This window comes from Nansenia antarctica (genome assembly GCF_963989245.1).
Source record: "Nansenia antarctica genome assembly, chromosome: 6".
NCBI lineage: Eukaryota > Metazoa > Chordata > Actinopteri > Argentiniformes > Microstomatidae > Nansenia > Nansenia antarctica.
The window spans coordinates 28,396,292-28,423,800 of record NC_137676.1 but is presented as its reverse complement, the minus strand read 5'-3'; the positions used below and the strand labels follow the sequence as shown (position 1 = coordinate 28,423,800).

At 42.2% G+C, this 27,509-nt stretch overlaps 1 protein-coding gene across 1 annotated transcript; it reads right to left on the bottom strand.

Annotated features, from left to right (window-relative positions):
- On the bottom strand, window positions 1-26,084 carry dhrs3a (dehydrogenase/reductase (SDR family) member 3a; the record flags this gene model as incomplete). Its single annotated transcript, XM_080535071.1, has 6 exons — window positions 1-85; window positions 453-578; window positions 711-949; window positions 1,913-2,032; window positions 3,381-3,527; window positions 25,890-26,084. The coding sequence occupies 6 exons, from the start codon at window positions 26,082-26,084 to the stop codon at window positions 1-3; spliced, it is 912 nt and encodes a 303-aa protein (XP_080391197.1).
- Between the last annotated feature and the right edge of the window lie 1,425 nt (window positions 26,085-27,509).

Here is a 27,509-nt window from a genome sequence, read left to right as displayed (position 1 = left end):
CTATGTCCGTCCATTGAAGGTGTCCATGCAGGTGTAGCACCCGGAGAAGCGATGGATCTCCTCCAGAGCCACCTGGGGCAGGAAACTGTGGGAGGAGAGGATCATGAACAACATTCACAACCATGGAGAAACCGTGAGTTACTCAAAACCGTGAGAGACCAGTACTGGAGCTTCATACGGCTAAAAACGAGTGAGTTTTGAGTTAACAACTATGCCTCACTCACAGTATGGGGGTAAATGAATCAGCTGTAGCTTAATAAAGGCTAACAACTAAACTATTTATAAAAGAATGGGATTCAATAAATGGCCAAATAAATACAGTTTATGTTTAAGTTTATGTTTAAATGTGGGGGAAAAAGGCATGGTATGTCCCCAAAAAAGATTGAACTTATAGAGCTCAATTCAAACATGGGATCTGCGTTGGTCAATCATGTGTGACAACCCCACCCTACCTCTTGAGTATGACCAGAATGCGCATGGTCCAGGGTAGGTAGACGAACGACGTGTTGGTCCTGACTGCGTCTACAGTCCGCTGGGCCACCAGCTCAGGGTTCAGCGGGGGGAAGAGATGAGGGAACCTGGAGGACACACACAACCTCAGTTCACACCTACGCTGCATGGCAAACTGTCTTTCAATGTGGCAAACATAACACAGAGACTGCATTCATCAATGTATTCATAGTAAATAGCCATGGATGGGGCCCCCTCACCTTAGTCTCATGCCCTGGAACATGTCTGTGTTGGTGTGGAATGGGAGCATGGTGGTGCAGCCCACCCCGGGGCAGTCCAGCAGGCCCAGGGTCAGGCTCTCCATGTAGGCCAGGGTGGAGGCCTTGGAGGTGCAGTAGTCGATGGCCCCCGGGATGGAGGACAGGGACAGGATGGAGTTGATGCAGACCAAGTGGCCATGGCAGAGCTCCAGCATGCGAGGCAGGAACGCTTTCGTTGTCTAGAAGAGAGCGGGGGAGAGAGAGAGTGAGAGAGAGAGAAGAACAGGGAGGGAGAAGTGTCACCGAGGTAGCGAGAAGCTGAGAGAAAGAGAGAGAAACGCGCTAGTATGTACATTGGTCAGCTGCTTTCTTAGCTATTCCCTTAGCTGGTCCTTCACTTCACAGAAAGGGAGAGAGAGAGAGAAAGAAAGACAGGGGGGGTCAAATAAAGGTTTTTCAGCTCAGTCCCTTTGAATAATCATGTTGGGTAGAGCCATGTAGAACCATGTAGAACCCTTTCCATAGAATCTATCAGAGTTGCAGGTCTCAAGTCTTAGCAAGTCTTAACCTTTTAGTCTCACATCAAGTAATAATGAGCAAGTCTCACGTCAAGTCCCAAATTCCAGAGCTCAGGTCAAGTCAAGTCTCACATCTCTAATTTTGGTTTTCAAGTCCTCAAGTCAATGGTGTTCAATGTCATTTAAAAAATGTGGGTTCTATTTTTTTTTTCTCCTGCTTTTATCTATCTATCTATCTATCCATCCATCTATCTATCTACCCCTTGCCGTTCCACAACTGCCAGCTGGGCAGAACAGAATTCAAGTCACAAGTCTTTGTATAGTTGTAGGCGCGTAAGTGGCGTAGCACACCTAGGTGCATGACATCTCATCACAGGGTCATCCCCCCCCCCCTCTCTCACTCATCCTTCCATCCGTCTCTATCCCAAGGAAAAAGCAGAAATGCAGAAGCAGAAGTCTGAAGTTGTAAAACGTATGAATCGCACATCTCTGGAGTCTACTGAATATGGAGTCTATATAGTGAACCCTTTCCACAGAGGGTTCTATTATAGAACCCAAAAAGGTTCTACATGGAAAAAGTGGCTGAGGAATGGGGGTCTTACACAGGGACAGCAAAGAACACTTTTAGAACACTTTTTTCTCAAAGAGCATTATCAACCGATGGACCTCCACTCTGCAACTTACCCAGAATTGCCCGAGAGTGTTGACGTGTTGGGTTTTCATCAGGGCATCATCGTCGCTCTCCATTAGACTCTTCCCATGAACCACTGCTGCGTTATTAACAAGAATGGTAACATCACCCACCTGAAGAGAGAAAAAACATTAATCTACTGAAAATGTGCATTGTAATCTGTCATGGAAAAACCGTTCTGTCTATACCTTCGCTCGTCTAATTGAAAGGCTGATAAGTGAGCCATGAAAGTGTTGAAGTGTTTATCTATCTGCAGAATTGAGGTAAGCTGATAGATAGTGCATGAGATCTAAATGTCAACCCTTGAAAGTCTCGTGGGATTGTGTAAGGACATTCTCAATTCAAGTCATTGGTTTGGTTTCTTGTGCTAGATACAGAAGTTGTTAATTTTGAGTGGGGCTGTTCTGAGGGGATCTCTGGATTGGTCAACCTTCTCTGTTCTTTAGTACTTTTTAGAAGAAGTTTTAGAACAGTTTTTTTTTTTACTTATTATTACTGCACAGGTGGGGTAGAGGGGATGATGAGGTCTTAGGAGGAGGGACAGTTAAGGTGTGAAGAGAGATGGTGTGAAGAGGGGCGTGTTCCTACAGATATAACCATAAGGTGTGAAGAGGGATGAAGAGAGATGAAGCCTGAAGAGATCAGTCTTCAGTTTACGGCGGAAGGTAGGTGTACTGTGGAAATTGTAGAATGGACAGCCAGTTTACATTAGGGATGCAACCTCAGCAAATATTTTCAAGTCAAGACTAAAAACCCATCTTTGTAATACTGCCTTTAAAATTACTGCCTTTAAAAATGAAAGCACTTTGAGCTGCAACGTTTGTAGGAAAAGTGCTATACAAATAAACGTCATTATTAAAAAAAGTCATTGTTCTGAGGGGATCTCTGGATTGTTCTACCTTCCCTGTTCTGAGGGGATCTCTGGATTGTTCTACCTTCTCTGTTCTGAGGGGATCTCTGGATTGTTCTACCTTCTCTGTTCTGAGGGGATCTCTGGATTGTTCTACTTTCTCTGTTCTGAGGGGATCTCTGGATTGGTTAACCTGTACATTTCTGGAACATAATACCCAGCTCTACCAAACAATGTTCCACTCTGACAGGCTTCAAATCAAAACTGAAATTATGGCTGATAGATAACCAATCATGTGACCACTGACCACATAGACCCAAAACTTTTTTCTTTCTTTTATTTTTTTATGATGTAATGTTTTCTTGAGTGTAAAGTGTGATGTTTTTATTTCCTGTAGTTCTGTTTTATGTGATTTTACTATGTCCTGTAATTCTGTTTTAAATAGTTTATAACATCTGAGGCTGTATTTCCCATGTGGATTTACTTGCCCAGGGACTGCTGATGTAATTTAGCTACCCAGCTAATTCAGGGAGAGTCAATGACTGTCCATTGTCCCTTTTAAATAAAATAAAAACCTTCTCTGTTCTGAGGGGGTCTCTAGATTGTTCTACCTTCTCTCGGACCAGCTTGGCCTGCATGTACACCTCCTCGCGGTTGGCGACGTCACACAGGAAGTAGTGGCACTCTGTGGTTCCTGCGAGTGAGATCTCCTCGCAGGTCTCTCTCAGACACCTCTCGGTGCGGCCCCACAGGATCACCTGATGAGAGGGATGGGGGTCAGAGCAGAGGGTCAGTCCAGAAGGTCAGTCCAGAGGGTCAGTCCATTGACCCTAGAGTGGAGACTGAGGCTCTGTTCCAATACTGTTGTAAATGTATTCCATTATTTTTCGAACTTCCTTGAAGTCAATCTCTGACCCAAATGGTCGTTATCTTATAGTGATAGGTAGAATTTTGTCACGTCATGTCACCTTCTTGAATATATATGCGCCCAATTTCGATGACCCAGGTTTTTTTAGAAAGGTCTTTACCCTCATCCCTGATCTATCAACCACCCACCTAATCACAGGTGGAGATTTTAATACTATACTAGACTGTTTTACCGACAGACTTTCTACACATCCCATTTCCCCTTCTAATTCCACTGTTGCCCTCAATAATTTGATGGGGTCACTGAACCTAGTTGATATTTGGAGGCAACAACACCCATCTGATAGGGATTACTCTTTTTTTTCACCTGTGCATAAATCCTATACTAGAATTGACTATTTCCTGATAGACGCCAAGCTGACCTCAGACATAATTTCCACCAAGTATCACAATATTTTGGTTTCAGACCACAGCCCCGTAGAACTTTTTCTATATAATAATTTGTTATTAATAGGACTAGGCCCGCATATAACTGGCGGTTCAACCCTCTCTTACTTAATGATGAACAATTCCGACTAAGAATTTTGAACTCAATTATAGCCTATTTGACCGAGAACGATACTGCTGATGTGAACGACTCCACTTTGTGGGAAGCCTTTAAGGCTGTCATACGTGGTCATATTATTGCATATGAGGCCAAACTGAAAAAAGACAGGATGAAAGAAATGGTGGAAATCTCTGCTAAGCTTTCAACGCTTGAGACTGAATATAGGTCATCAGCTTCATCCTCCTCACTTAGACATAATGAAGCTTAAATTCAAATATAACTCTATTCTCTCCGACCAGGTGAGCAAAACGCTATTGAAAATGAAACAAAAACACTTTGAGTTGAGCGACAAACCAGACAAATTATTAGCTCGCCAGCTTAGGGGTATTCAGGCCAAGCGAATGATTAATAAAATTGAAACCAATACGGGTTCTATAACCACAGATCCCAAAAAAATCAACCAGTGTTTCCATGAGTTTTATGAGAATCTCTACTCCTCGAAACAGCTGATACAGCGCAAATTTCAGATTTTCTTAGCGCTCTCCGCCTGCCTAAATTGTGTACCTCTGCACAAGTTGAATTGAACACAGAGATAACTTTAGAGGAGGTTATGGAAGCAATACGCTCTTTCCCTACCGGGAAGGCCTCCGGACCAGACGGGTATGGCATAGAGTTCTATAAAGCATACTCGGACAAAGTCTCTTCCATTATGTTAAGGATGTTTAATCATGTATTGTCTCCCTGAATCCCTGTATTTGGCTAACATATCCCTGTTATTGAAGAAGGATAGGGAGGAAACCGATCCAGCCTCATACCGTCCTATTGCCCTCCTCGGATGCGACCTAAAGGTGTTCACTAAGATTCTTGCAAACAGACTCAATAGATGTATTGCAACTATAATTCACCCTGACCAAACTGGATTTATCCCTGGAAGATTTTCTTTCTTTAATATCAGACGCAGGGTTTCCGTTCATCGTGTCCGGGAAGATTTCAATTTACCGGACAAACGTGAGATATTCCGGTCATCATATTAAAATATAATTGTGGGGAACATGGCGCGTTCTGGCCTGCAGAGGGAGCCAGACTGCCATTGGAGGGGAATGATGGGTTGATTACGGACAGGTGTCAGTGATCAGGCTCGTTATGATGGGCTGATTACGGACAGGTGTCAGTGATCAGACTCATTGTTCCACTGGTCTATTTAACCTGTGTGTGTTTGTTCCCTCGGGAGATGAGTAGGGCAGGAAGTACCTGCCGCACGGAGACACGGAGAGACCGAGAGAGAGAGAGAGCCGCGGCGAGCCAGCACGAGACCCCGAAAGGGGGTGAGGTGCAGGGAGCCGGACGGACGGAGCGGGTCCCGAAAGGGAGGACTAGCGGGGCGGGAGCGAGGGCTCAGCCAAGGAGCGGACTAGCGGGGCGGGAGCAAGGGCTCAGCCAAGGAGCGGAATAGCGGGGCGAGAGCGAGGGCTCAGCCAAGGAGCGGACTAGCGGGGCGGGAGCGAGGGCTCAGCCAAGGAGCGGACTAGCGGGGCGGGAGCGAGGGCTCAGCCAAGGAGCGGAATAGCGGGGCGAGAGCGAGGGCTCAGCCAAGGAGCGGACTAGCGGGGCGGGAGCGAGGGCTCAGCCAAGGAGCGGACTAGCGGGTCCCGAAAGGGAGAGACAGCGGGAGTGGGGGAAAGACTGGCTCAGCACGTCAGTGACGGTGCTGAGCAGTGTTGGACTAAATAAAACTATTATTCTGCACCATTCCTCTGTGTTGATCTCCCTCTGTGCCTAGAAACTGCTACAATAATATAGCTGTTTGTCGCGGTGATTACTGTTGTGTAGCCTATATATGCCGTTTAATGTCTATTTCTCATCCGATACGATTAGATGCGAGCTATATAATATATAATAATATAACATGATTCGCATGCGCGCTATGCCATTATGTCCAGCGCTGAACGCGCGCCACACTGGGAACTGAACAGACTGCATCGATCAATGAACGGACTCCACATTACGTTAACTGAAGTCTGTTAAATTGTTTGGGATTAATGTGAGTTTTCTATTTTCTCTTTCCAGTTTTACCCTTTTTTTATCAATAAAACAACGTCATTTCTATAACCAGGTCTCGCTGGTTGGGAAGGCTTTTAGTTTAGCTGCCTGTCAAATCATACTTAATCAGACTCGGGAGTATGACAATGAGGAGAACATAACTGTTTATTGAGAAACAATTGATAGGCAGGCTGGGATACGTATATAAAGAAATACCACAATGTCTAGATGTATAACATTTTATTATTTTCCCGTGGAAATTAACATTTAATTCTCTCACGAGCTCCCCGCCCTCGCCCCCCCATCACTCCACCACGACTTCCAGGGCCTCCTGGAAGCTGCGGCAGGCGTGTTGGGGATTCCCCGTCCCGCCTCCCCTCCCCCAACGACTGAGTCCTTATGGGAGAAGGAACCGTTTTACGGGAAGAGGGCGAAGCGACAGGGCCAACCTCCTAACGCGGTCCTCCTGGGCTTAGATAAGTTCTTGGAGGACACGTGGGGAGAACCACTCACAGGCAGGGCGCCGGTGAAGGCGTTCCTGCCCTTTACCAGAGTGGAGAGGCTCGAACCAGCGCTGGCGGCCTACTTGGTACCGGGGTCCAGCGCCTGGTCTGTGCCTAAAAAACCTATGCTGCCCAACCAGCGTGACAGGTTTAACGCCACCCTGGTAGACAAGAGCTACGCTCTCGGTGCGCAGACAGCGGCGGCGGCGAATAACATCGCCGTGTTCAACGCCGCCATTGCGAAAATCACCACAGACCAACCCAACGGTCTGTCTGCAGCGGAGGCGGAGCTTCTGAGCAAACTCAGTAATTATTATTCCGCGGAGGCGGAGCTTCTGAGCAAACTCGTAATTATTATTCCGTGAGGGAATTATTTTCACCGGACATTATGACCGAAGAGGTTTAAATTTGTCGGACTTCAACAAATTTTACCGGACAAAGACCGGTAATTACCGGTTAACGGAAACCCTGATCAGACGATTGATGAATATAATGTACTCTAAATATGACAATGACTCCAATGTTGCTGTTTTGGCACTCGATGCCCAGAAAGCCTTTGATCAGGTTGAATGGAGATACATTCTAACAGTATTAAGAGAGTTTGGCCTGGGTGACAATTTCACCTCTTGGGTTGACATGCTATACACCAGCCCAACGGCTTCGGTTATAACCAATTGTGATAAATCACCCACCTTTGCTTTACATCGCTCCTGCCGTCAAGGCTGCGCATTGAGTCCGTTGATTTTTGCCCTTGCCATAGAGCCCCTCGCTGTTAGCACAAGGAATCATCCCTCTATAGCCCCATTGATGCTAGGAGGGGTGGACCACCGCATCTCGCTTTACGCGGATGATGTGGTTCTACTTTTCTCCCGGCCAGAAGAATCTCTTCCACCTTTGCTAGACCTAATTACAGAGTTTGGTGAGCTTGCTGGGACAATAAACTGGGACAAAAGTGAATTCATGCAGCTTAAAGGGAGGTTAAACCCAACATTTGTTAAAGATGTCCCTTTTCACATTACTACAGATAAAATCAAATACATAGGCGTGGTCATCCCTAAAATGTATAAACTGAACTATCTGAATATGGTAGACAAATTGAAATCTAACGTTGAAACCTGGAGGCTATTACCTTTATCCATGATAGAGTCAAAGCAGTTAAAATGGTGGCTCTCCCCAGGTTTCTATACCTCTTCCAGAATCTTCCTATATTTTTGCCAAAGTCTTTCTTTAAGTTACTAGACTCTATTGTCCTTCCATTTGTCTGGGGATACAAAGTACATCGTATAGCCAAGGCCCAATCCCGATTCCCTTTTCTACCCCTATGGCTCGTTTTCGAGTGTGACTCGATTTCAAGCCAAGGCCTTCGAACAGAGCCACAAGCCATAGGGGTTGAAATCTACCCCTATGAATTGGGACAGCCCTTCACGACGGATACGTCATCAGCAGTGATTTAAATAGACGCGGTACGGGTGACGCGTTATGTTGCCGGCGAATTCTCACATCTCGCAATGCCTTCTTCAGCTGTGTTTATTTCTGTTGCGTTTGCTATAAGCATCTTTTTTCGTTTATTATCAACACACCTGAGAAATCATGAAAGAGGGACAACCCTTCAAGACTGATACATCATTAGGAATATCGTAGAAAAGCATTGACGCTCGCGACTCATTCACAACTTCACTTTTACGCTATCAATCGATCAAACAAGTCATCAAATAAAAAAGAACAATGCTTCATTGTCAGACCATGACAGAATAACGGCGCTCTAACCTGTATGAAACCTGTGCTCCTACCCTGCCAGTCTGCACTGATTTAGGACAACAGTGCAACAACTTCGCGGCTGAACTTTTGTAACATTTACGGCGTCATATACCATCAATGGGAAACATGGAAAAATGCATGACTTACATATTTAATTTTATGAAGTTCCGAAATCCGAAGTGACAGGAACGCTGGAGAAACAGCCGCTGTCCACTGCATTAATTAACTACATGTCCTTGATGAGTCTCCCGCTCACTGCCCTCCATCAAAAATGTCACATCCATCAATAATATTACATAATAACAACTGCTCGGATTAGATTGCGAGTTGTTTTGGTATTCCGCAATACAATTTATACTACCACCAAGGGGGGGAATTTGCGCCTATCATGCACATATCAGCCTGTGGATAGAAAACTTTAGATAGATAACTTTACATTAAATATGTCTACCATCATCCGCTGTCAAACATCACAATTTATTTCATGATTGTACATCTCTGAAATGTTAATCGCGCACATTTCTATGGGTCAGTTGCCGGGGCAGAGGAACAGGGTGACTGTCAGCCTGTGACAAACGCGCAGATATGAGTGCTCCGGTGTCTTGCTTTAGGAGTCTAATGGAAGTAATCAGGCATAACAGTGATTTTTTTGTTATGCTTGTTATAAAGAAAAGGTCTATAATGCATTGTAATGACTACATGGAAATAGGTAAAAATGTGCATCATGTACAAGTCAGCCGAACGTTTGACAGATAACTTTACATATGTGTACCATCATCCGCTGTCAAACGCCACAGGTAATAATTGATTTATGATTGTACATCTCTGAAATGCTCGACTGTCATGCAGCGTTGCGTTACTGTAACGTTAGACACAGCACCGACATAAAAGCGATTTCTTGGTTATGCTTGTTATAAATAAAAGGTCTATAATGCATTGTAATCACATTAAACTAAGATAATAAAATGGTTATCATAATTTTTCAAATCTTTATTAATAAGTAATTACAGAGAAAGTAAAATGACATTTCCGCATTGAATAGAGCGACATAACATTTCTGTAGATGATTCGCAATGCATCCTGGAATCAAGGGGTAGCGTACCCCTATGGCTTCGAAGCTAGTCTGGTCCTGAAATCGCTCGAAATGAAGTCATAGTTAGCCCTCGAAATGAAGCCATGGCTCGATGACATATGAATTGGGATAGCCCTCCCCCTAAACGTAAACGCGCAAATCAAGCCATAGGGGTGAAAACGAAGCCGTAGGGGTGAATTGGGATTGGCCCCAAGTCACACCTATTTAAACCCAAAAGTGCAGGGGGCCTCAGTTTACCTAATTTCCAAACCTATTATTGGGCTGCCAACTGTAGAGCATTGATGTACTGGCAAGGGGCGTGCTCAGACAACCCCACCACCTCTACCCCTTCTTGGCTTGCAATAGAGCAGAACCTTCCCAAAAGCTCTCTCCACGCTCTTCTCTTTGCTAAGAGCATACCCCCAAAAGCCGCCACGGGTAATAACTTCATGCTCATCAACTCTCTTAAAATCTGATATCAAATTAGAAAAGTGTTTGCTCTGCCTGACTTCTCTACTTCCACCCCTGTTTGCAACAACCACGCCTTTCCCCCTTCTCTAACTGATAGTACTTTCACTATTTGGAGGAACAAAGGTATCATCACAATTGCAAGCCTTTATACAGAGAACTCGTTTGCCACTTTTGCACAGTTGAGGGAAAAGTTTACACTCCCAGCATCCCATCTCTTCCGTTACCTCCAGATAAGAGACTACGGGCCCTATTATGCACTTCATAAGTCTTAAGCAATAAGACGAGGCGGTAGATCTAAACTTAAGAAGTCGGTCGGCGCGCATGCGCAAACCGCGGAGGCGCGCTCGTGTTTCAAAACGTGCATGAAGTCTAGCGCCTAAGAACTTTTCAAACCACTTCTTAGCGCTAGGCGCAAAGTCAGATCGCATAATAGCAGGGGCGCCTAGCGCACTTCATTAACATATGAACACTCCCACAATGAGTAATATATGCACGGGAGTCTTACGTCTTATGTGTGGGCGCCTAGCGACACCTGCATAATAGCAGTAGCGCGTATGAAGCGCATAATAAGGGTGGCGGTAGGTCTTAACCTGGCGGTGCGTCTTAATTAAGACTTAAGACGGCAAGTTAAGAAGTGCATAATAGGGCCCTACGTCCGGACCAACCTACCTAACTTTGAGGTGATCCCTGATGCTGTCAACTTATACACTCTCATGAATCAGGCCCCCCAGTCAAGGAGGCTTGTCTCTAGATTTGTTGATGTTTTTACAACACATGACCCAATCTCCACGCAACACTTAAAAGAAGCATGGGAAGAAGATCTGGGTATAACAATTGATGACGAGAGCTGGGAAACGAGCCTTAATGCCATCCACAGCTGCTCTATAAACTCCCGACACCAACTTATCCAATTTAAAGTGATTCATAGACTGCACTACTCCTGTACCAAACTACACTCATTTTACCCCTCTGTATCCCCAGTTTGCCCGAAGTGTAAATCAGCTGAGGACACACTGGGTCATCTTTTCTGGTCCTGCCCTAAACTAAATAAGTTCTGGTCAGATATTTTCAAATGTTTTTCTGATGTATATAGCTGTGACCTCACACCCGACTCATACACTGCAATCCTAGGGGAAACCAAGCATCATTTAACTCTGTCTCATTATGAACAGAAGACAATACACATATGGCGTGGTTGTTGCAAAGAGGAATATACTCACACTGTGGAAGGGTGAAGAAGTACCTGTGTTTAAGACCTGGTTAGCAGAGATCACCAATCTGCTACATATGGAAAAGATCCGATACACTGTCTCTCTCAAATCTGCAATCTTTGACAGGATGTGGCAACCATTTATATCTTATTTGTCGAAGCTGCCCTGAATTTTGTAATGCCTTTATACTGTATATGTATTTATATATATAAATATTATTATTTTTACTTTTTTTTTCTCTTTTTACTTCTCATCACGGGCGTCTATCCAAAAATGGTGCTGATTTTTGTTTGTTTATTTTTTTATTATTGTCCTCGTGCTTGTTTAATTTGCTTAGGGGTGGAGGGAAGGGGGAGGTGGGCGGGTTTATTGTCTTTGTGATGTATCTTGTCTATCCCTGTAAACTGAAAATGCATAAATAAAATATAAAAAAATAAATAAAACATTGTTTCATTTGATTGTAAGACAATCTGAGTAGCTGCTCCACACACACACACACACACACACACACACACACACACACACACACACACACACACACATGAAAATAGGGCAACTCATGAGTCATGTATTGCTTAGACAAACTGTCTGTGTACAGTATGTGTGTGTGTGTGTGTGTGTGTGTGTGTGTGCGTGCATGTGTTGTCTCTGAGACAGTACCAGGACCTGACTGGACTCCAAACTGCACTCAGATTTTCTTCTCTCTATGAAATAATCAGTTAATTATTAGGGATGCACGATATGCATTTTTTCCAACCGATACCGATAACCGATGTTTACCCGCTTCTCGTGGCCGATAACCGATATGATAACCGATATAATTTCACAGTTGACCTGTAGTTCATGCACACCTGAAGGTAAGAAAGGCTGTCATCCAGGAAACCGGAAACAAATGCTGCTAATAGCTAGCGGCTAACAAAGCACAGCACTACGAAAGTTTAAACTGTATTTTAATAACATCACAACATGCTGATAGAACATCAACATGCTAAAAAAAACACATAACTACACATAATTAGATGATCACACAGTCCTTGCTTTTGAACACGTCCTAAAACGAAAGTATATTTACAAGCCATGTAAACCGATAGCCGATTACCTCCGGACAACAATAACAATGAATCAATTCGGTTGTTAAGTCGTGACGTATTTCCGGGTCCAAAGTTGGCTGAGGCGCAGTCTTCGAAATGCCTCAGTAATAATAATAATTCATTATATGTATATAGCGCTTTTCCGAGGCTCAAAGACGCTGACAAATATGGGAAAAACGGGAAAGTGCTGTGTCCCTTGTTGTATGAATAGATCCCAGTCTAAAAAACGATTGAACTGTCATTCTACCGCTGTAGTACACTGGTATTATCCCAGCTAGCAGGGAATGTTCCCACAACATTGGCTAACATTCCCTACAAGTTCTGCTAATGTTTTAAAGAAAACGTTTTCATCTAATGTTCAAAGAGCATTTTAAGGATGTTTACCATTTCAAATAATGTTCCTATAATGTTAAATGTTAACAAAGTAAGAACGTTTTAGGTGCAACATTCTGAGGATGTTTTGGGGACATTGTTTAGGTAACAGATTATAGAATGTTCTTTTATAAAATGTTCCCACAATGTTACATGATAACAAAGAATGGACATTTTCAAAGCAACATTCGGATAATGTTTTCAGGATGTTATTGATGCCTCAGATCACAAAACGTTTTTTCTAGAATGTTCCTGTAATGTGATATGTAAACAAAGGAAGAATGTTTTACCTGCAACATTCCAAGGATGTTTTGGGGACATTGTTTAGGTAACAGATTATAAAATGTTCTTTTATAAAATGTTCCCACAATGTTACATGATAACAAAGGAAGGACATTTTCAAAGCAACATTCGATAATGTTTTCAGGATGTTATTGATGCCTCAGATCACAAAACGTTTTTTCTAGAATGTTCCTGTAATGTGATATGTAAACAAAAGAAGAACGTTTTACCTGCAACATTCCAAGGATGTTTTGGGGACATTGTTTAGGTAACAGATTATAGAATGTTCTTTTATAAAATGTTCCCCCAATGTTACACGATAACAAAGGAAGAACATTCCCAGCTAGCCATTTTTGGTTCTAAAAATGTTCAAAGAATGTTACCTAGAATGTTCTCGTAATGTTTTCAGCGGGAAGTTTTCTTTAAGTTCCCAGAATGTTCTAGGATAATGTTCTCTAAAAACATTTTTAAAATGTTGTGTGATAACCTTCTTAAAATGTTAAGTGACAACATTGCTAGAACATTATGCCCTAATGTTCTTGAAAATGTTTTCAGCTGGAAGTTTTCTTTAAGTTCCCAGAATGTTCTAGGATAATGTTCTCTAAAAACATTTTGAAAATGTTGTGTGATAACCTTCTTAAAATGTTAAGTGACAACATTGCTAGAACATTATGCCCTAATGTTCTTGAAAATGTTTTCAGCTGGACGTTTTCTTTAAGTTCCCAGAATGTTTTAGGATAATGTTCTCTAAAAACATTCTACAAATGTTTGGTAATAACCTTCTTAAAATGTGAGTTGACAATATTGCTAGAACATTACACCTTATGTTCTCAAAAAAATGTCAGCTTAAGTTTTTTGTTTGTTCCCAGAATGTTTTAGGATAACGTGCTCTAAAAACCATTCTAAAAACGTTTGCTTATAACCTTCTTAAAATGTTTACTGAAAACCCTGTTAAAACATTATGCCCAAACATTCTTAAAATGTTTTTGGGATGTTATTAAAAATTCAAGTTTCAGACTTGCACCAATAACCGAGGAGGCTGAGGACGTGGCAGACCAATCAAACGACTGATTAGATTTCACGCCTGACTGAGATGTTCAATCAGTTCACCTCTGTGGTCAGGCACAGGTTTTAGTTGAAGACAGCACAAGGGAACGGGACACTGTGGATTAAACGGTAAGGTTACAATAACTGTTTTTAATTGATTAACATTACTTTGTATGGATACATTTACTTTCTTGACCACAAACTAACCGTTAATGCGAATAACGTCGAGCGTGTGTGTTGTCAGAAATTGCTAGGAAGCTGGGCGCAAAATTAACTTTTATCCACCGTCCAAATCGACAAATTGGTGAACGTTCAGATTTTACCAGCCACTCAATAGATTAACGTCATTGTTGTTGGTTGTTTGGCTGGTGAGTGAAGCAAATCTACCAGCCCAAAAGTTTGGGATAGGTTTGGGAGCTAGCTAGCTAGCTAGCAAGCTATAGCAATCTAGCTAGCACAATTACTAGCATTCTACATGTCTATTTTACATGGATATTACTTGGTTATTTCCAGTAATTACTGCATAATTAACGGCCTGTAATTTAAAGGGCTACCAAAAAGACTTCTGATGAATCAGAAACTATTCTGATTTTAAATACTATTTTTGTTATAATGCAGGTGGATAATACAGGTTGACCATCCATGACCGAGGACAGTGATACAGGTGGACCATCTGTGACTGAGGACAGAGTTCAGAGTAAGGATGTGTCCAGGGATGATGTTTAAGAATGTGTCCAGGTGCAGCAGCAGCACTTGAGGGGAGCAGAAGCCCCACACTGTTCGAGGACTAAATCAAGAACTACAACACTTTGGGAATGCCTGTCTGTCATGAGGATATGTACTGTCAGAGATATGTACTTTTGCAGTGATGATAGGTTCTGACTTCCATGTTTTCAGTATGTACAGTATATGTTTTGCTTTTTTTTAAATATGTTCTCAAATGAAGCTGCCTCTCCCTGTCTCACCTCTCTTGTTAATGTTAATAAATAATGATTACATTATGTTGAAAGACTTGAATATTGATGTTATCAAACTTTTACATGTGTTAATACGTTTAGCTAAAAACATTTTAAGAATATTTGGGCATAATGTTTTAACAGGGTTTTCAGTAAACATTTTAAGAAGGTTATAAGCAAACGTTTTTAGAATGGTTTTTATAAAAATAAAAAAAATAAACGTTTCTTTTTTTTTAATTATCCCTTTTTCACCCAATTTGGTATGCTCAGACCGCTGCGCCACCGCGGGGCCTTTAGAATGGTTTTTAGAGCACGTTTGTTACGAGGGGGGTCAGCGAGGAAAACTCCCCGATGCCTCTGCTGGTTGAAGAGCAGCATCACTCATGCCCTGGACTAATTACGTGATTATTGTCACCTGTGAGTGTTTGTATGTGTATTTAGGTGTGTCCCATTTCCCTTGTCAGTTGTTCGTACTTGTTAGCGTCTTGTGAACCCTCGTCTTTCCCTTAAGAATATTGTGCATGATACTTGTCCCTGTCCTTTCGGTCCTGGAGGACTTTACCTTACCTGTCGCTACTTCCAGGTATTATTGACTATATGTGTGTTTTGATTTGTTTGTGTTTAAGTGAAGTTTGCTTTTAGTAAACGGAGCCTTGTTTGCTCATCTTTTGTTTTGGCTACTTGCAAGTGTTTTGTTTTTGTTATTAGTTATCGACTCGTTATGCAGAGCCTTGCTTGCTCTCCTTTATTTTTCTGTGGTTCTGTATCACGGTCCTATGGATATTCAGTGTATTCATCTCAGTAAAGAGAACTTATTTTATTAATGTCTCGACCTCAATTCCTCTGAGTCGCACCGCACCGCACATGGGTCCAACACCACTCTACATTTAGAACATTATTCCAAAACGTAACACACGTTATCCTAAAACATTCTGGGAACAAACAAAAAACTTAAGCTGAAAATGTTTTGAGAACATAAGGTGTAATGTTCTAGCAATATTGTCAACTCACATTTTAAGAAGGTTATTACCGAACATTATCCTAAAACATTCTGGGAACTTCCCACTGAAAACGTTTTCAAGAACATTAGGGCATAATGTTCTAGCAATGTTGTCACTTAACATTTTAAGAAGGTTATCACACAACATTTTAAAAATGTTTTTAGATAACGTTATCCTAGAACATTCTGGGAACTTCCCACTGAAAACGTTTTCAAGAACATTAGGGCATAATGTTCTAGCAATGTTGTCACTTAACATTTTAAGAAGGTTATCACAACATTTTAAAAATGTTTTTAGAGAACGTTATCCTAGAACATTCTGGGAACTTCCCACTGAAAACGTTTTCAAGAACATTAGGGCATAATGTTCTAGCAATGTTGTCACTTAACATTTTAAGAAGGTTATCACAACATTTTTAAAATGTTTTAAGAGAACGTTATCCTAGAACATTCTGGGAACTTCCCACTGAACGTTTTCAAGAACATTAGGGCATAATGTTCTAGCAATGTTGTCACTTAACATTTTAAGAAGGTTATCACAACATTTTTAAAATGTTTTTAGAGAATGTTATCCTAGAACATCCTGGGAACTTGAAGAAAACTTCCCGCTGAAAACGTTTTCAAGAACATTAGGGCATAATGTTCTAGCAATGTTGTCACTTAAAATTTTAAGAAGGTTATCACACAACATTTTAAAAATGTTTTTAGAGAACGTTATCCTAGAACAGGGGTCGGCAATTAGGTTTGGCCTCGGGCCAATTTTTTTTTGAGCCACTAGATGGCGGGCCCGAACTTTTTTTTTTTTTCCTAACACCAGGGGAGCCACCCCTCCTAAATTTCGTTGTTGGGTACCTGTACTGTAGCAATGACAATAAAGACCATTCATTCATTCCATTAATTCATTCATAAGTAATTGATTGTTAAAAAATGTGACACATTCTAATGCTTTGACTTTTCTTTCGAAAAATGTACACATCGCTAGTCAACTAACACAGCTTGTTTTGTGAGCCTGCTAACAATGTAAAGTAGTGTTGTAGTTAACTAGGTAACAATGTAAAGTAGTGTTGTAGTTAACTAGGTAACAATGTAAAGTAGTGTTCTAGTTAACTAGGTAACAATGTAAAGTAGTGTTGTAGTTAACTAGGTAACAATGTAAAGTAGTGTTGTAGTTAACTAGGTAACAATGTAAAGTAGTGTTGTAGTTAACTAGGTAACAATGTATAGTAGTGTTGTAGTTAACTAGGTAGCAGTCCAATCCATTACGTTGCAGTATTTTGGCTTGACTAGCAAGTTTGTGTTGTGATTCTCAACAACGTTGAAACGTAGTTTCACCCTTTTCCATAGTTTTGAATAATAAATGTGTGGACTGACGATGTAGCGCAGCCTAGCTTATTCTAATAATTATTTAACATACTTTCATTCTGAATGATTCCCCCCTCCTCCCAGACAAGGTCACATTATTATTGGATTGGTTGTTTGCCTGCCGGGTGAAGTTAGCTAAACATTTAACCTGCTAACTAGCAAGAGAAACATCATGTCACTCTCCAAAGGTGTAAAGAGGAAAGTTGACGGTGAAAACAGGGCATTTAAAGAGGAATGGACAGCGAACTATAATGTTCATCCTACCTGGTTTCATCAACGCAAAGCCGTTGTGAGACTCACATCTTCCGTGCTCACAATGTTCCCTTTCTTTACATGCGAGTCGTCCTTTTCCTCAATGAATGTGATAAAGACGCACGAGAGGAATCGATTGATGCAAAAAAAACCTTGAGAACTGCCTGCGGATTAAAGTGACGTCCATATAACCAGATATCAAGCAAATACTGACCGATGGGAGATGCCACTTTTCACATTAAGTGAGTACCAAGCCTGTCGTTATTGTATTTAATAACCTAATTGTATTTTGTATATTTTGAATGAATGGCTCATTGTAATTATTATCCCTAATAGCGTGTTTGCTCTGTCTTTTCAGGAGCATAGGCCTATGCACCACCACCCCTCGCATAAGCGGATTACTTTTCTTTCTTTTCTTTTTTTCACCGATTTTGTTGTCAATGTTTTTCAGAATATTAAACTGAATTTGCTTTGTTACTGTTCATATGTGTGTTGCAGTCACATATACGTAAACATTACGTTTGAATTATTTACTGAGCTGGTGTTATTTTTTTCAAACCACACACGGCTATTTCAGCACTACACGTTGTCCACCTACTTATGATTCACTATGAGGGGTTCAGCGTCAGTGCGCTTCGGTGCACCCTGCTGCCTGATTATCTGTCCCTGTGTCATTCACTCTCAACATGGATAAAAGTACAATAAGCATTATTCAGGTGGAGGTAGATTCTCTATTCGGACATTATAGGCGCTATATGTGGGACTGTCGGTCGGATATTGTAAAAAAAAAAAAAAAAAAAAAGAAAAAAAAGTGGATTCTCCAAATATTCTGCTGGGCCAAATATTATTGGTGATGGGCCAGCAATGGCCCGCGGGCCGCCTATTGCCGACCCCTGTCCTAGAACATTCTGGGAACTTAAAGAAAACTTCCCGCTGAAAACATTACGAGAACGTTCTAGGTAACATTCTTTGAACATTTTTAGAACCAAAAATTGCTAGCTGGGATGTTGCAGGGAATTTCTGGTTTGGACCCGGAAATTGCTAAACGTCACGTTTGACATCAGACTTAACAACCGAATTCCTCAAAGTATACATATTAAGAGCTATTTATAGCGGTTTCACGTATGCAAGTGGTGTAGCCCATATATGCATTGTGCGCATATTATGTGCATATACGACACGCGTGAAGCATTTCTGCGACACGCGTTTCTGTTAACTGTTTTCGTTCCCTCATCGCTGTATTCAATGCCAAAATCATATTCCTTCTACAGTATACAGCGTGCTTGCAATGGTGAATCTTCAGGTGACTTATGAGATTCGTTGTGTTGTAACTCGTAGACCTTTGTCCTCCTCTCCAAACTTTTGCCGAACATGTATTGCAAATTGCAAACGCACTATCTGCCTCAGAAACTCAGAAAAATATCCACACAGCTTCGCTCTCATCTCTACACTGCTTGGCTGTACGCAGGCGCAGCATCATGAGCGCGACAACCGGAACCGGAAATATTTCCGGCTTCATATTATCGGCTCTATATCGGCTAAAATGTAATAAAACCGATAAATATTTATAACATTAATTTCCCAATATCGGGCCGATAATATCGTGCATCCCTATTCATTATATTAGTATCTAACAAGGAACATTTTTTTGCACTGTGCCCTAACAATCCCTGCAAAGAGATTATACAATAATAACCTAGCATTCGGAAAGCTATTCATCCCTCTTGCCAAATAGCCAACTGTGCAATATTTTAGTAAGATAAATACAATGTCAATGTCAGTGTAACTCAACTATTCTGAGCGAACATCTTTTCACAGTTGTTTGAGATGGCCTGTTATGATGATGAATTGCTCAACAAGGAGACATTGGCTGGAGATTGAAGCTGCCACAGATATTGGCTCTTTGATATGCAGTTAGGGTGGGAAATCTAGAGACCACACAATCAGTCTCCAGAGAAGCACTGAGAACCCTTGATAGCTAGCCAGACCCCCCCTACACACACACACACACACACACACCAGGGTTTCCGTTAGAAAAAATTGGTGCCGGTCAACGTGTCCGGGAAGATTTCAATGTGTCGGACAAACGGGAGAAATTCCGGTCATCATTAGAATATAATATAGGTGTTTATCGCGGTGATTAGCTGTTGTGTAGCCTATATAGGCCTATGCCATTTAATGTCTATTTCTCATCCGATACGATTAGATCGCGAACTATATAATAATATCGACGGAGAGAGCGTGGAGAGAGTCTCAACCCTCCGATTCCTGGGACATCACATGCGGGATGACCTGACCTGGAAGGACAACACAAAAGGCACCATCAAGAGGGCACAACAGCGGCTATACACCCTGAGATGCCTCAGGAAGGAACACAACAAGCAGGAGATACTGGTGGCCTTCTACCGCGGCGCAGTGGAGAGCATCCTCACCTACGGCATCTGCAACTGGTTCTCCAGCTGCACAACAGCGGAGAGAAATGCGCTACAGAGAGTAGTGAGAACAGCACAGAAGATCACCGGCGCCCCCCTCCCCTCTCTGGAAGAGCTGTACAACACACGCTGTCTCAGGAAGGCCTCAAAGATCTCCAGGGACCCGACCCACCCTGGGCACGTACACTTTACCAGGCTGCCCTCGAAAAGGAGGTTCAGGACCCTGGCCGCTAAGACAAACAGACTGAAGAACTGCTTCTACCACAGGGCCGTCCAGGCCCTGAACACAGCAAAGACCTAAGTTCTGGGCCCTGGACAGTCTGGACGGATTGTATGGCAGCTGCTGGACTGAAAAAATCAGGTGTAGTGCTGAGGCACAAACATGTACATTTCAAGCCTGCAAACTGTGACACTTTAAATAACGTGAAAAAAATACTATTGTGCAATATGACAACCCTAGTCGACTATCTGTACAGTATAGTACAGTGGATTGTGTACATAGCCTTTATTTATGTAAACCAGCTACTTCCCTTCTTGTGATTTTTTTTCTAAAAGTTTTTTTTTTTTTTCCTTTCCTAACACCAGGGGAGCCACCCCTCCTAAATTTCGTTGTTTGGTACCTGTACTGTAGCAATGACAATAAAGTCCATTCATTCATTCATTCATTCATCATTCATTCATTCATTCATTCATTCATTCATTCATTCATTCATTCATTCATTCATTCATTCATTCAATATAGGCTTTCATGATTCGCATGCGCTACTATGGCATAATATGTCCAGGGCTGCACGCGCGCCACACTGGGCAGCCTAGTCACCTTTGCTACTTTGAATTACGACTGTAGGCTACTTTAAGATGTTTATTTCCAGTGTTTCCTCTATATGCATTTATTGGTGGCGGGCCGCCACGAAAGAATTTCCTCCGCCACTAATTGATTCAGACAGTCCACTTTGATTCAGGCTGCGCAGAAAGGCAGCGAGTTATTATGACCGGAGAACAGAAAAAAAGCAGATTGAAGCTAGATTTAGGCCGCTTCCAGACCAACATTTCGTTACGATTTAGGCCGTAGTTATTTACAATATGTTACAATGTTGCAATTAACCTCGTCGCTTGTGTTCGCACTGCAATCGAGACTGAATCTCTCAACAGGTGCACGGCGCGAGGCGACGCGCTTTCATAACAGTTTTGTGATTGGTCCGAATTTAGCGGGACATTTGGATTTCTGGAAATCCCTCCTCACTCTCTCTCTTCACCGTCGCCGGTGCCTTTAATCCCGTATCCTAATCGAAAATGCAACATCATCAGCGACGACTGTGGGTTATTGCATTTACTGCTGTTCTCTGGTTCATGTTCTTATACCAGTGCTCAGTATAGAGTATTTTAAATGAACATTCGTAATGTCTGTCTCTGATGTTCATGGTCAATTAAATCAGCCTATTTTGTGCAACTAATAATGTTCCCGCTAATGGGTTAACCGAGCAGCCTCGCACCTAACGTGCAAGCACCTAGCTTCGAACTATTCATAGCAATATGCGCGGGGCAAAAATAATCTATTGCTTCTAAAATCACCACGAACAGAACGGCGGAGGTACAGGTAAGCAGGGCTCATGTTGGTGTCCTCAGAGGTAAGAGTTGGTTTTCTTTAACTCAACTGCATTACCTTGCTGTTGTTGTTTACCGAATGCTCCATCTGACTGTCACACTGTGATTTTACTTGTGTAAACAGTTAATGAGTAACGTTAGCCGGTTTTGTGCGTGTCCTCTCATAGGCCTACTTCAGTGGTGTAGTCTAGTTTTTTCTAGCGGGTATACTGTGATTTTTCCCTCCCAGCCTCATATCGTTCATAAAAATACATCTGCGCTCCCTGTCTAACGTTATATATATATAACATGACATGTTATAAGGCTGATCTGTGCATGATATTGCTGCATTCTGACATATTTCATGTCGCATCTCCCCCCTTTGATGGTATATGAGCTATAGTCAGTCGCAGTGAATTTCATGAATGAAAGTGAAAGTTCTGTCACAAAACGCCGTTACGTATCCTCACACATGTTTAAGTGGGTATTGCGTGGGTAAAGTGAAATTACATCTTTGTTTTGAGCGCCAGTGCGCGTTTTATGCGCGCGCACGCGGGAAAAAAAATTGCGCGCGCGAAAGAGGACCCCCCCCCCGCCACTAATGGGAAAAATCCTGGAGGAAACACTGATTTCAATTGCATTAATGGGATTTGAGTATGTAATTGGTAATTTTAAGTATGCCTAGTTTAGCTTTTGATGGCTATTTGAACGGACTGCATCGATCGATCAATGAACGGACTCCACATTACGTTAACTGAAGTGTGTTAAATAGTTTCACGACAGTAATGTAAGTTTTTTATATTCTCTTTCCAGTTTAGTCTAGCTGCCTGTCAAATCATACTTACTCGGACTCGGGAGTATGAGAATGAGGAGGATGTATCGGGGGGGATACACACCCGTGGACTACTTCAACTTAGTGGCACAAATTCAACTCTAACACTATAGATAGACTAAATTGAACTTAAATGATGGACACCGACTGAATAACTGAGTGGGGGGAAGACAGGTCTCAAATGTGGAACAACATGGTGACCTTCTACCGCGGCGCAGTGGAGAGCATCCTCACCTACGGCATCTGCAACTGGTTCTCCAGCTGCACAACCGCGGAGAGAAATGCGCTACAGAGAGTCGTGAGAACAGCCCAGAAGATCACCGGCGCCCCCCTCCCCTCTCTGGAAGAGCTGTACAACACACGCTGTCTCAGGAAGGCCTCCAAGATCTCCAGAGACCCAACCCACCCTGGGTACGAACACTTTACCCGGCTGCCCTCGAAAAGGCGGTACAGGACCATGGCCGCAAGGACAAACAGACTGAAGAACAGCTTCTACCCCAGGGCCATCCAGGCCCTGAACACAGCAAAGACCTAGGTTCTGGGCCATGGACAGTCTGGACGGATTGATGGCAGCTGCTGGACTGAAAAAAAAATCAGGTGTAGTGCTGAGGCACAAATATGTACATTTCTAGCCTGCAAACTGCGACACTTCAAATGAATGTGCAATAACACTCTGTGCAATATGACAACCCTAGTCGTCTATCTGTACAATATAGTATAGTGGATAGTGTACATAGCCTTTATTTATTTATGTAAACCAGCTCCTTCCCTTCTTGTGTTTTTTTTAGTTTTTTTTTTTCCTTTCCTAGCACCGGGGGAGCCACCCCTCCTAAATTTCGTTGTTTGGTACCTGTACTATAGCAATGACAATAAAGACCATTCATTCATTCATTCATTTAATACATAAAGATAAAACATACACAAATATATAACATTGATATCCCTAAACTCAAATGTAGTGTGGTATTGTCAACCTAATCTAATCAATCCTAATTAATGGTACCAGTAGCCTAGGTTGTCGATAGTAGCGCACTACTCCCGTAGTACTTCTCCCGACTCAGGGCTGGAACGGGCACGGCAGGCTCAATCAATGAACGGGGTTGAGATGGCTAGCGTCCTTTACTAGCCGCATCTCACGGCCCTCGGTGGTCATTCACTGTGCTCTAGCACATCCAAAACACGCAGAACAATAACCTTGACTCCGGTCACTGCAGTGGTTTTATTTAGACTAGATCAAACTAAATTAACTGACTAAACTACTTGCGCCGTTGAGAGACAGGGTTGCCAGATGGGGCGGGTTACCGCCGAATGGGCTACTGGGTTTAGCGGTTATTTAGCGGACTAGTTAGGCTGTAAATTGTCAATCCCATCTGGCAACCCTGCCGCTGTTTGTTCATCGCGTAGGCTAGTCTACACATTAATAATAAAAGAAAAAATATAGCCTATATATTCGTCTTTTTTAATGTAATGGAATTATTTTCACCGGACATTATGACCGAAGAGGTTTAAATATGTCGGACTTCAACAGATTTTATCGGACAAAGACCGGTAATTACCGGTTAACGGAAACACACACACACACACACACACACACACACACACACACACACATCGTGAGTGACATCCACTTCTGCTTCTCCTTATACAGGCAGCACAATACCAGTTATATCATCATCACCCAATGCAAAAAGAAGCTGTCTGACCTGTCTATGAACCAGGCATGCTCTGAGCCTCTGATAACCAATACGCAAGGCGTGTGTGAGGAGAGATAGCCTACTGCTCCAAGAGCAGCCTTCACACAGACACACACACACACACACACACACACACACACACACACACACACACACACACACACAGATAACCTCTTACAGTATGTTAATGCATATGATACGTATTGCTGTGATGAGTAGGGGAGACAAACAGGGGTCCATTGTAACAACCTGCTTTTCTCCAATCAGAAACAAGTTAGTAGGATGAAAATCACTCAGTACGCACAGTTAGGTTTGCTCCCTATTGGAAAATGTTTTTCTTATTGGGAAAAAGTACAACAGTTTTTGAGTTTTGAACTTTTTTTTTATCTACAGTATGTTTCTTCTGCTGTCTTAAGGTTTCATGTATATGGATCCTAACATGTAACGTGTTAATGATTGACGTGTCAGAGTTGTACCAGTCAATATCATGTATGCTTCGATTTTATAGTAGAGTAAATTATCTGTGGATTGGGATATTGTTGAGTAACTAGTAGGCTACTAGCTGTAACATTGATTGGCTAAATGAGCTGTCAGTCAACCACCAAATATACACACCTAATCAGTCCTGAAGCAGTTTGAGCAGAGGAAACTCTATAGCCTAAACTTAAAGACATCATACCACAACAACAAATTGGTCAACATCTATGCTTCATGTGTGCGCTGGTGTAGCATAGCCCACTCACGCTCATCTAACAGAAGTCATACTCCTCTAATGGACGTCATACGCTCGTCTAACGGACGTCTCACGCTCGTCTAACGGACGTCATACTCCTCTAATGGACGTCATACGCTCGTCTAACGGACGTAGACGTCACGCCTGTGGTGCAGCAGACCCGTAGCTAGACTAAAATGAACCCAATAAGCACCACACGTTCCGCTAACTTTTCGATCATGTCTAAATAATAAAGAATCACCTACTCACACGTGTTAGCTTTGACACTGTTGAGCTTTGACAACTGTGTTTGTGTCTCACAATTAGACATGTGAAGGGGAGGTAAGGAACACACAACTAAGCACCTGCACCCAGGTCAGCCAGGGGTGGGCCAGAGAGGTAGGGCTTCTCCCTTCCACTCATATACACACAGTCTATTTCAATTCTCCAAAGTGGTAAACCCAAACCGGTAATATTACATTACATTACATTATAACACAAATCTAGCCTACTGTGTATGTGTAGCCTACTGCATATGTTGTTTTTAAACGGTTGTTTGTTCTGTGTTCCGTTCTTTGACTCAGGTGCGTGCTTCCTCTGCAAGTGTTAAACATGATGAGATGATGAGACCCTAACCCTAACCCTAGCCTATATATATATATATATATATATATATATATATATATATATATATATATATATATATATATATATATATATATTTGGCTAGTAACCTAAAGTAACATAATAGTTCCTCTGCCTTAAAGCAGCTCTCAGTGATTTCTGCATGCAGGGTCGCCAACAAAACGTAAACAATGAGAAAGTGCATGTTAACATTCGAATAGCACTACGTTTCTATTACTTGGCAGTTGTGCATAAAGTCATTACATTCAATGAGAGCGGCGTTACTTTCCCCAAAACATTATGAAACATTTAGCCTAAATAAATCACAGAAGTTGAGATAACTGCTGTAGCCTAACACGTGTGCGTGAAGTTGGTAATGAAGGACTGTAACACAGAGACAGACAATCTTACCTTCTTTGCCCCATGCTTTGCGAACTCCTTCGCCAGATGCCGACCGATGCCCCTTCCTCCGCCGGTGATCAGCACTACCTCCCCGCCTAGGTCCTTCCGTCTGGTGGGCAGCAGCAGTCCCAAGCCTGCCCGCAGTATGCAGACGATGATGTGTAGGGGGAACAGCACCGCTTGCCCCAACTGATTCAAATCCATTACGTCTTTAAGTGTGTTGTCCGTGCCAGAACAAAAAGTCAATATCCACAAAGAGCTGGACCGATCCCTCTTAAATTGAATGCCAGATGTTGTAAATCCAAGTATCGTACTCCAGCTTTTACCCCGCTACGAGGTTATTGATTCTCATCACACCAAGTGGAAATATCACAAGGTTCAATCTGAATGCGCTTTAAACAACCATGCAGCCGTCTGAGTGCGGGTGAATGAAAAGCGGGTTTATATAGACCATTATTCGTGACTGACATCGTAAATTCACTGTGAGTGGCTGTAGCGCTTATCTTTTCTCCACCCAGTAAAGCATGGATAAAGTAGCAGGGTGAAATGGAATCGGGCTGAATTATCTTCTTTACAATCGCCCTGGTTATGAACTGCCATTAGGTACAATCTGTGATGTGTTCTGCTGTGCAATGTGTGTGTGTGTGTGTGTGTGTGTGTGTGTGTGTGTGTGTGTGTGTGTGTGTGTGTGTATCATCCCATCTCTCAACTTTTTTTTTTACCAAAACCCACATTTTGTGGGATTTGTGTAATGTAATCCGTCATCTCTTAGCTAACGGTTATCGTATAGCCTAATTTAAATTGCCTTGGGTATATCAACTAATGGGTCAATATCATACAATGCTCCATCTCATAGATTATTTCATATTACTGATCCAAGTGTATGCAGAAGGGTGAGATGAGGTGACTAGATATTCAACATTTACTCCATTTTGAACCGTCTTGTCTGATTGTAGGCTATTCGTGTATTCTACAGCTACAGTCGTCTATATGTAGTTTACCCCAAAGCACTGTCCAAATAATGTAGCTGAGATCGTCTGTCGTCTATCTCTAATCACTACTACGGTATTTATAAATAGAGTGCTAGCGCCCCCCCCTGGTTTTAATCAGGCACTACACCTTAATAGATATGGACGTGGCCGGCGTACTACTCTGGGATTTATATACATGGGGCTATGGATACGAGGTTCTGCTTAAAGAACACGACGGAAGATTATTTGCTCATTTCTGACCTCCATGTTTTGTTTGGTGTTGACTCTATGGTCATTCTTCTATTGATATAATATCAATCAATTCCATGTCTCACTAAAACAGACAATCTGGTTTAGTTTCAGGCTCACAAACTTTGAGTACCATTTTGGTTCAAGAGCACCGCAGTGGTAACATTTTCCATAATGTAACTTTTGGGAAACTGACCCCTAATCATCCTGTTCGGATAGAGGTCATACTATATACACACTAGGTATAACCAGTGCTAGAAAGACTGAAAATTCATCAGAATGATCAACATATTAAAAGCTACAAATGTTCACAGCTACCGACAGAACACATATGAGTAAACAATGAATATTCAAGTACAGCAAGGACAGTAGCACTCCAAATGATATTCACATTTTATTGCAAGCATAA